General features: G+C 40.9%; 1 protein-coding gene across 1 annotated transcript in view; it reads right to left on the bottom strand.

Annotated features, from left to right (window-relative positions):
- Positions 1–2,147: 2,147 nt before the first annotated feature.
- Positions 2,148–10,434, bottom strand: part of LOC122553238 (glycoprotein hormones alpha chain-like) — a 40,515-nt gene continuing 32,228 nt past the window's right edge. The window contains exon 4 of the mRNA XM_043696823.2: positions 2,148–2,412. Coding sequence (XP_043552758.2) covers positions 2,335–2,412 — 78 coding nt within the window. The 3' untranslated portion in view covers positions 2,148–2,334. The remainder of the gene's footprint in view (positions 2,413–10,434) is intronic.

Below are 10,434 nucleotides of genomic sequence, written 5' to 3'. Positions count from 1 at the left end.
TTTTAAATGACCTGGATGAGGGGAAAAAGTATGAGTTAGTAACTTTGCAGGTGACGCTAAGGTCAGTGGAGTTGTGGACAGTGCTGAAGGAAATTATAGGTTACAGAGGGACATAGATAAGCTGTAGAGCTGGGCTGAGAGGTGGAAATGGAGTTTAATGCAGAAAAGTGTAAGGTGATTCACTTTGGAAGGAGTAACAGGAATACAGAATACTGGGCTAATTCTTGGTAGCGTGGATGAGCAGAGAAATCTCAGTGTCCATGTACATAGATCCCTGAAAGTTGCCACCCAAGTTGATAGGGTTAGTAAGAAGGTGTTACAGCTGTACAAAACTCTGGTGCAGCTGCGCTTGGAGTATTGCATACAGTCCTAGTCACTGTACTATAAGGAAGAAGTGGAAGCATTTGAAAGGGTTCAAGGAGATTTACCAGAATGTTGCCTGGTATGGAGGGAAGGTCTTATGAGGAAAGGCTGAGGGACTTGAGGCTAATTTGTTGGAGAGAAGAAAGTTAAGAGGTGACTTAATAGAGACATACAAGATGATCAGAGGGTTAGATAGGCTGGACAGTGAGAGTCTTTTTTTCTCAGATGGTGATGGCTAGCACGAGGGGACATAGCTTTAAACTGAGGAGTGATAGATATAGGACAGATGTTAGAGGTAGGTTCTTTACTCAGAGAGTAGTAAGGGCATGGAATGCCCTGCCTGCAACAGTAGTAGACTTGTCAGCTTTAAGGTATTTAAATAGTCATTGGATAAATATATGGATAATAATTGAATAATGTAGGTTATATTAGGCTTCAGATCGGTTCCACAAATCGGTGCAACATTGAGGGGTGAAGGGCCTGTACTGCACTGTAATGTTCTATCTTCTAAGATCCTATTAGTCTACTTAATTGTTTCAAATTGCCTGGCCACTTTCACAGAATTATATACTTGAATCCTGAGATCTCTCTGCTCCTGTACTCCCCTCAAAGTTGTACTATTCAGCTTACATTACCTCGCCATGTTTCTTTTACCAAAATACATTATCTCACATTCCTCTGTATTGAAATTCATCTGCCAGGTGTCTGCCCATTTGGCAAATCTGTCAATGTCCCTTTGATGTTATTCAGCATCATCTTAACAATTTGCTATTCACCTAGTTTAGTATCATCTGGAAATTGAGATCTTGCCCTTAACACCCACCTCCCATTTCTATAAGCCAGAAAAAGCAAGGATTCCAATACTGATCCCGGGGGAATACCACTTTTAATTTATCCCCAGTCTGAGAAATGCCCATCAGTATCTACTCTCTATTTCCTAACTTTTAGCCAACATTTGATCCATACTGTTAAGGACCCATTGATGTAAAACATTTCTAATTTGCTAACCAACCTGCCATGTGGCACCGTATCAAGTACTCTCTGAAAGTCCAAATATACAACATACATAGCATTACTCTCATCCATTGTCTATGTTACATTATCAAAACCTCAGTTAAATCTGTCAGGCATGACTTGTCCTTGGCAAAGCCATGTTGACTGTCTAGCGTTAGTTTATTTTCCCCTCAATGCACATTTATCTTATCCTGCATTATGGCCTCCGTATGTTTTTCCACTATTGATGTTAAACTGACAGGTCTGTAGGTTTCTGGATTATTTTTTACCCATTTCTTGAACAACAGTGTCACATTTATAACCCTCCAGTTCCCTGGTACTAATCCTGTGTTCAGAGAGGTCAGGAAAGCTTTTGTTAATCACTCTGCAATTTGTTCTCTCACCTCTCCCAACAATCTAGAATGCATTCCATCTTGGCCTGGCAATTTCTCTACATGGAGTGCTGCCAGATTTTTAGGATCTTTTCTTCATCAATCACAATATTTTTCAGTTTCTCAACACTCACATTTTCATTTGGGCCATTGTAACAATTTTCTAATTTAGTAAAGACAGAAGCAAAATACTAATTTAGTACCCCTTCCACACACTTTGCTTCAGTGACCAGCTTATTCCTTATGGGCCTCACTCTGTCGTTCACTAATCTTTTACCATTTGCACAGATTTTGCCTTTAAGAGCAAAATATATACTTCATATATAAACTTGAAATGAAGCTGCAGTTTATCAAGCATGATGAGTTTAAATGAAACACAGAAACATAGTTGCTTGGCAATAGATATTGTGAATTTACACAAATCTGAGAAGGTAAATTTATTTATTTATCATAGCAGATCAGTTACATAGTAATGCAAGTTTAAATTCATGGAGTTACCACTGTTACATTGTGCAACCACTTATGTGAAGCAATGAAGAGCACGCACACTTTTATACGCTTCAAGTTCTCAGCTTTGTTTACCATTTTAGGACTTGTGATAGTAACAAGTGCTACAGTGACACTCTGTGTGATTTTCAATCTTCAGATTTCCCATTAATGTCACCTAAAAATATCAAGAAATAAAAGAGCATTACAATAGCATCAAATATATAAACACATTTCCTTACTGATCTTCATCCATGCTCAACAATAAATGGTTATCACTTTCACAGAAGTTTAGTTCCACTGCAGTGAAATCTTTCTTGTATCATACTTAAGTTGTACAGTAATCATTCACCATGTGAGCCTTGGCAACAGGTTCGAGCAAGTTATTTGATTGTGAGAATGAGTTCTAGCAAGTTACTCAATAATGGATAATATCCAGTCCAAACCCTTTTCTATTCTCAAGCAGCATCAATATAAATTTTCAGCAGGACACACAGATCATCATCAATCAGGAACAGGAAACCTTGAAAACTACAACACCCCATTCCTGTTGTTGAATGCTGAAACCATTTATATCTTCTTGATCATAACCATTACTGATTTCAGACCATGGATATTTCTGGTCTGTGAAGCTCAATTACTCCCTGCATAAACTATTAGAACTATCAGGAAAGCTTCACAAACATGGCCCTGTGATGGACAATTATTATTTATAAACAACATAGATGATTATTACAGATGATTATTTGAAAATGAAGGAGGTATATATGATGTCAGTTAGGAATATTGTGTGTAGTTCTGGTTACCAAACTATAAGAAGGATATGGATCTGGCAGCATCTGTGGAAACAGGAACAGAGTTAAGGTTTTGAGTCCAGTATGACTCCATTTCAGAACTGAAAGAAATTGGAATTTGTTATTTAATACCAGAGGTTTAATACCAGAGGACTGGATGATTGCAAATGTTGTGCCCTTGTTCAAGAAGGGCAGTAGAGGTGACCCAGTTAATTATAGATTAACTGGGTCACCTTCAGTCTGTTGTAGGAAACGTTTTAGAAAAGATTATAAGAGATAAGTTTGTGAGAAGATTTGTAGCTCGGGTGCTCGTTGCTGTGGTTCTGTTCGCTGAGCTGGAAGTTTTTGTTGCAAACGTTTCGTCCCCTGTCTAGGTGACATCCTCAGTGATTGGGAGCCTCCTGTGAAGCACTTCTGTGGTGTTTCCTCCGGCATTTATAGTGGCCTGTCCCTGCCGCTTCCGGTTGGGATGCAAGGACTGCACAAAACACTATATAGGACAAACAGGAAGACAGCTAACGATCCGCATCCACGAACATCAACTAGCCACGAAACGACACGACCAGCTATCCCTAGTAGCCACACACGCAGACGACAGGCAACATGAATTTGACTGGGACAACACTACCATTATAGGCAAGCGAAACAAAGAACAGCCAGGGAATTCATCCACAAACTCCATCAACAATATACCGGCCACTACAGCGGACAGCTGAAACTGACAACCAGAAGCGGCAGGGACAGGCCACTATAAATGCCGGAGGAAACACCACAGAAGTGCTTCACAGGAGGCTCCCAAGCACTGAGGGTGTCACCTAGACAGGGGACGAAACATTTGCAACAAAAACTTCCAGCTCGGCGAACAGCACCACAGCATTATAAGAGATAGGATTTATAATCATCTTGTAAGCAACAATTTGAATGCAGATAGTCAACATGGTTTCGTTAAGGGCAGGTCACATCTCACAAACATCATTGAGTTTTTTGAGAAGGTGACCAAGCATGTGGATGAGGGTAGGGCAGTTGACATGGTGTACATGGACTTCAGCAAAGCCTTTGATAAGGTTGTTGAAGAAGATGCAGAGGCATGAGATTGAAGGTAATTTAGCAGTTTGGATTAGAAACAGGCTTTCTGCAAGAAGGCAACGAGTGGTGGTTGATGGAAAATATTCAGCCTGGAGTCCGGTTACTAGTGGTGCACCACAACAATCTGTTTTGGGACCACTGCTGTTTGTCATTTTTTACAAATGACTTAGACGCAGGTATAGATGGATGGGTTAGTAAGTTTGCAGATGACATGAAAGTCAATAGAGGAATGGACAGTGTGGAAAAATGTTTCAGATTGCAGGGGGACTTGGATAAACTGCATAATTGGGCTGAGAGGTGGCAAATGGAGTTCAATGCAGATAAATGTGAGGTCATTCACTTTGGGACAAATAACAGGAAAGCAGAATACTAGGTCAATGGAAAGATTCATGGTAGTCTGGGTGCGCAGAGAGATCTTGGAGTCCATGTATATAGATCCCTGAAAGTTGCCACACATGTTGATAATGCTGCTAAGAAGGCATATGGTGTGTTAAGTTTTATTGGTAGAGGGATTGAGTTCCAGAGCCGTGATGTCATGCTGCAACTGTACAAAACACTAGTGCAGCTGCATTTGGAATATTGTGTACGGTTCTGGTCATCCCATTACAGGAAGAATGTGGAAGCATTGGAAAAGGTGCAGAGGAGATTTACCAGGATGTTGCCTGGTCTGGAGGGAAGGTCTTATGAGGAAAGGCTGAAACCTTGGGTCTGTTCTCATAGGAAAGAAGAAGGCTAAGAGGGGAATTGATAGAGACATACAAGGTGATCAGAGGATTAGATAGGGTAGACAGTGAAAGTCTTTTTCCTAGGATGATGACATCAGTTTGTACGAGGGGTCATAGCTACAAACTGAGGGGTGATAGAGTTAAGACATATGTCAGAAGCAGGTTCTTTACGCAGAGAGTGGTAAGGGTGTGGAATGCTCTGCCTGCCAATCTAGTTAGCTCAACCACATATTTAAACAGTCCTTAGATAAGCACATGAATGATGATGGGATAGTTTAGGGGGATGGGCTTAGGTTAGTTCACAGGTTGGCGCAACATCGAGGGCCAAAGGGCCTGTTCTGTGCTGCATTGTTCTATGTTCTATTTATATTTTTGGCAGAGGCGGAGGAAAGGGGAAGGGAACAGATGATATAGAGATGCGATGAAAAAGCAAAGAGGTTGTTAATAATGGTGAAAGAGAACACAAACTTTAAAATAGGTATAAATTAAAGTGTGAAAGGGAGCGAAGTAAACGAGACACAAACAAGATCAGTATTAAAGGAAAAGTGGAGGATGATGCATGTTGATGAGAAGGTGAAGTGGTGAGGGCTGACAAAAAGTGAAAATGATGGGTATGATATAAAGGAATAGCAAATTGAAAAAGAATACGTGAAGGTGGTGAATGTTGAGGAGAAGGAGAGTTAATGAGGGTTTGGTGGATAGCGCGGCAGTATGGTTGCTGAGGCTGATAAGTTAGAAGACCTACACACCCCTGTTCATTGGGATGTTGATCCAATGCTGTGAATACATTTTTTTTTTAAATCACAGTTGTGGCCATAATTAGCTAGGCCAGCATTTATTGCCCATACTAGTTGCCTTTGAGAAACTGAAGGTGATATCTTCCTGAACCACTACAGTGCAAATTATTGGAAAACATGGTAAAAAAATGGTAATGCCATAGTTTCAAGGCAGAATGGTGTATGACTTGGAGGGGGATGTACAGATGGTCGTGCTCCTATGTACCTAGACCTTCAAGTTGGTGAAGGTTGCAGGTTTAAATATGATGTCTAAGGATCTGTTTGAATTGCGGCAATACATCCGGTACAAGGTACACCCAGCTGTCATTGTACATCAGTGCTGAAGGGAATGAATGTGTAAGGTTGTGGGTAGGATGCCAATCAATTGGGCTGCTTTGTTCTGGATGGTGTCAAAACTCTTCAGTGCCATTGGAGCTGCAAATGTCCAAGCAAGTGGAGAGTGGAGAGTATTCCATAATAATTCTGACCTGTACCTGGTAGATGGTGGGTTGGCACTGGGGAGGTATAATGCAGAATTCCTAGCACTTATTATTGCAGAATTCCTAGCATCTGACCTGATCTTGCAGCCACATTATTTATTTGGCTGGACTAATTTAGCCTGGGGCTGGAAATGTGTTGCTGGAAAGGCGCAGCAGGTCAGGCAGCATCCAGGGAACAGGAGAATCGACGTTTCGGGCATAAGCCCTTCCAGCAACACATTTCCAGCTCTGATCTCCAGCATCTGCAGACCTCACTTTCTCCTCAAATTTAGCCTGGGTAATGATAACACCCAGGATGTTGACAGTTTAAATTTTAGTGATGGTTATTGCCATAGAAGGTCAAGAGGTAATGGTTAAATGCTGTCTTGTTGGAGTTGGTCATTGCCTGCCACTTGAGAGGTGTGAATGCTACTTGTTACTTACCAGCCTAAGTCTGGATATTGTCCAAGTTTTGCAGCATTTGGACATGGACTGTGTCAGTATCTGAAGAGTTATGAACGGTGCTGAATATTATGCAATCATCAGGGAACATCCCAACATCCGACCTCATCATGGAGAAAAGTCATTGATAAAAGAGCTAAAGGCAGTTGAACCTAGGTCTCTACCCTGAGAAACTCCTGCAGTGATAGGATGAGATGACTGCCGTCCAACAGTAACAATCATCGTCCTATGTGACAAGTCTGACTCCAAACAGCACAGAATTTTCTCATGATTCCCATCGATTGCAGTTATACAGGGCTCCTTGATATCATACTTGGTGAAATCCTTGATATTATGAGCAGTCACTCTCACCATATCTTAGGAGTTCATGCTTAAATTAAATCTGCAAGAAGATCAGGAACTGAGTGAACTTGGCAGAATCCAACCTGCTTGTCAGTGAGAAGGAAATGCCTTTGGAAATGCCTCTCAATAGCACTGTTGTCAAACATTTCCATTTAGAACATAGAACATTACAGCACAGTACAGGCCCTTTGGCCCTCGATGTTGCGCCGAACTGTCATACCAATCTGAAGCCCATTTAACCTACACTATTCCATGTACGTCCATATGCTTGTCCAATGACGACTTAAATGTACTTAAAGTTGGCGAATCTACTACCGTTGCAGGCAAAGCGTTCCATACCCTTACTACTCTCTGAATAAAGAAACTACCTCTGACATCTGTCCTATATCTATCACCCCTCAATTTAAAGCTACGTCTCCTCGTGCTTGCCGTTCCTGTACTTGGAAAAAGGCTCTTCCGGTCCACCCTACCCAACCGTCTGATTATCTTATATGTCTCTATTAAGTCACCTCTCAATCATCTTCTCTCTAACGAAAACAGCCTCAAGTCCTTCAGCCTTTCCTTTGCCAATAATCGAGTGTAGACTGATAGGGTGGTAATTAGCCAGTTGAGTGTATCCAGCTTTTTGTGCATAGGATGTATCTGGGCAATTCTCAATATTTTCAGGAAAGGTCAATGTCGTTGCTGTACTGGAACAGCTTAGTTAGGGGCACAGCTTGTTCTAGACCACAGGTTTTCATTACTATTGCTGGAATGCTGTCAGAACCTTTACTACAGGTCTTCAGCCATTTCTTGATTTCACATGGAATGAATCAAATTAGTTGGAGACTGGCATTTGTGATGCTGAGGTCCTCAGAAGGAGGCTGAAAGTGGATATAAATACTTCAAACTTGCCTTTTACATGATTTTCTGGGTTTCCTTATCATTGGTGATTTTTAAAGTACAGCCATTGTACTGTTAACTTGTAAGTTCCTGAATTCACAGACAAACATATATGAATAGAGATAGGCCACACAGCTCTCAAGCCTGCTCTGCTATTCAATAAGAGAATGCCTGACCTGATTACTCAACATTTCTACCTAACACAAATAATCTTTCACTCCCTCAGTAATCAAAAATTTATCTATGCTTTCCTTATAATTTCAAACTTTCTGCCTCCAATATCTTTTCAGGAAAATAGTTTCAAAAGTTCATCTTTGAGAAAATGTATTGCTTTATCTATCTAGAATGGGTGATCCCTTATTTTTAATGTAAAAACTTGGGAAAGAACTTTTTGAAAAAACAAAGATTGCTGAAGGTTTGCTGCACTTTTTAAAAGCAAGTAACCTGACAATTATTGTAAATACTGTGTACACAGATATTTGATCAAGCAGTCGTGGAAAGTAAGCTAAAGCCAAGGGTTTACACAAATGAAGTTTTGGCTGGCAACAAGCAGCTGATTAGTTCCTGAACTAGTGGCCAGTTATCAATGACAAAGGCCTTCTCCCTCCTAACAACTGTGATTGGCTCTCAAGTAGCTGAAAAGCTTGAGGGTGTGAATGCTTTGTCAAAACCATTGAATCGCTTTGGGGAATGAGCTATTTTTGCTCTGCAGTCAAAGCATCCAAAGCGTGAAGACAGCCTGTTTTTCTTTCTCTTTTCCAGCTGCTGTGAGCTCTGACTTTTAATTGATACATCAAAGAACTTTATGAGCCGAACCAGTCACCTGTGCCTCCTGCAAACAAGTGAAAGTATCTGGAGAAAGGAGACAAAGAAGCAGTATTCTGATCAGCAAAAGGATTGCCTCAGAAATACTAGCAGACAGAGGCCACTAAACTGCTTTCATGGTCTTTCCTTACATCCCTTTTATGTGTCTGCTTATGCCTGACTCTATGAAGGGCTTATGCCCGAAACATCAATTCTCCTGCTCCTCGGATGCTGCCTGACCTGCTGTGCTTTTCCAGCACCACACTCTTAACTCTGATGTCCAGCATCTACAATCCTCACTTTCTACTGACTCTGTGCATGTGTAGAGGGGGATTTTATAGCAGGGTTAGAGTTTTAACTGGAAGAGTTATATGCTGATGATTCATAATTGTTTACCTGTAGTGAGAATATTTATTTATTATAAATAGTCACTTTTGTTAAGAACAGAAACCTTGTCCATTTGGGGTGGCATGGTGGCTCAGTGGTTAGCACTGCTGCCTCACAGCACCAGGGGCCCGGCCTTGATTCCAGCCTCAAGTGAGTGTCTGTGTGGAGTTTGCACATTCACCCCATGTCTGTGTGGGTGTCCTCTAGGTGTTCTGGTTTCCTCCCACAATCCAAAGGTGTGCAGGTTAGGTGAGTTGGTAATACTAAATTGCCCATAGTGTTAGGTGCATTAGTCAGGGGTAAATATAGGGTAGGTCTGAGTGGGTTACTCTTCAGAGGGTTGGTGTGGACTTGTTGGGCCTGTTTCCATATTGTAGGGAATCTAATCTAAAGCAGATATATTAGCAAAGTTAAAGAGGCATTTAGACAAACACATGAACAGTCAAGGAATACAGGGATACAGACCAAGTGCAGGCAGATGGGATTAGTTTAGATTGGCACAGACAGTGGGGTCAAAGGGCCTATTCCTGTGTTGTACTGTTTTATGTTCTGCATTTATACATTACAGCACTCCAGACATGCTGCCAGGGGGTCTGTATACAACTTTACTGCTCTTCAATTCTAACTATACAGTCTGCAATGAATGCTTTCTCCACATTGTATTAACTCCTACCATTGAAGACATATTGTTTTTAAACATTAAGGCTATTCCAACTCCTCAATTTTCCCTATCTGTCCAATAAATCTTATAACCTGGTATATTTAGCCTCCAATCCTGACTATCCTGCAGCCATGTCTCAATAACAGCTACTGTATCATAATCTCCAATTTGAATTTGCGTCTGCAGCTCACTTAACTTATTTCTCTGTGCATTTGTATATAGAACTCTTATTCAGGCCATATATTCTAAACTGTTCCTTGGCTCTTATGCTTTATTCACCTGTTTATTATTTTTCTATTGTAGTTTAATCAATAGACATTTTTGAGTTTTGTCATTGTTTGCCATATCTGAAGTAGGAATCCTAACAGTTTTCTTACTCTCTATCCTGTTACATACTTTTGAAACTGTATTGACGTCATCCAAGCTCTTCCCCACAATTACCAGTTCAAAGTCCTTGTGACGACCTTATTTAGTCTTTCTACTAGAATACTGGTCCCAGATTGGTTCAGGTAGACCAAGTCACAATGGCACAATTCATTCCAGTTTGGTACTAATGCCAGTACCCCACAAAACAGAGCACCTGTTTTCAGCACCATTCCTTTACTTCCTTAATTTTCTTATCGCTTTGCCAATTTGCACTTTCTGTATGAACCAATCACCTAGGAAGGAGGGTGAACAATTTTGAACCTGATTGATTCTGTTCTTCATTTATATCTTCTGGCATTCCATAAGACCATAAAACCATAAGACATAGGAGTGGAAGCAAGGCCATGTGGCCCATCAAGTCCACTCCACCATTTAA

The sequence above is a fragment of the Chiloscyllium plagiosum genome, unplaced genomic scaffold (assembly GCF_037043375.1).
Source record: "Chiloscyllium plagiosum isolate Xiang-an unplaced genomic scaffold, Cpla_swu_hap1 HiC_scaffold_10, whole genome shotgun sequence".
Classification (NCBI taxonomy): domain Eukaryota; kingdom Metazoa; phylum Chordata; class Chondrichthyes; order Orectolobiformes; family Hemiscylliidae; genus Chiloscyllium; species Chiloscyllium plagiosum.
The sequence above is the reverse complement of the archived record's forward strand: the minus strand, read 5'-3'. Positions and strand labels throughout refer to the sequence as shown.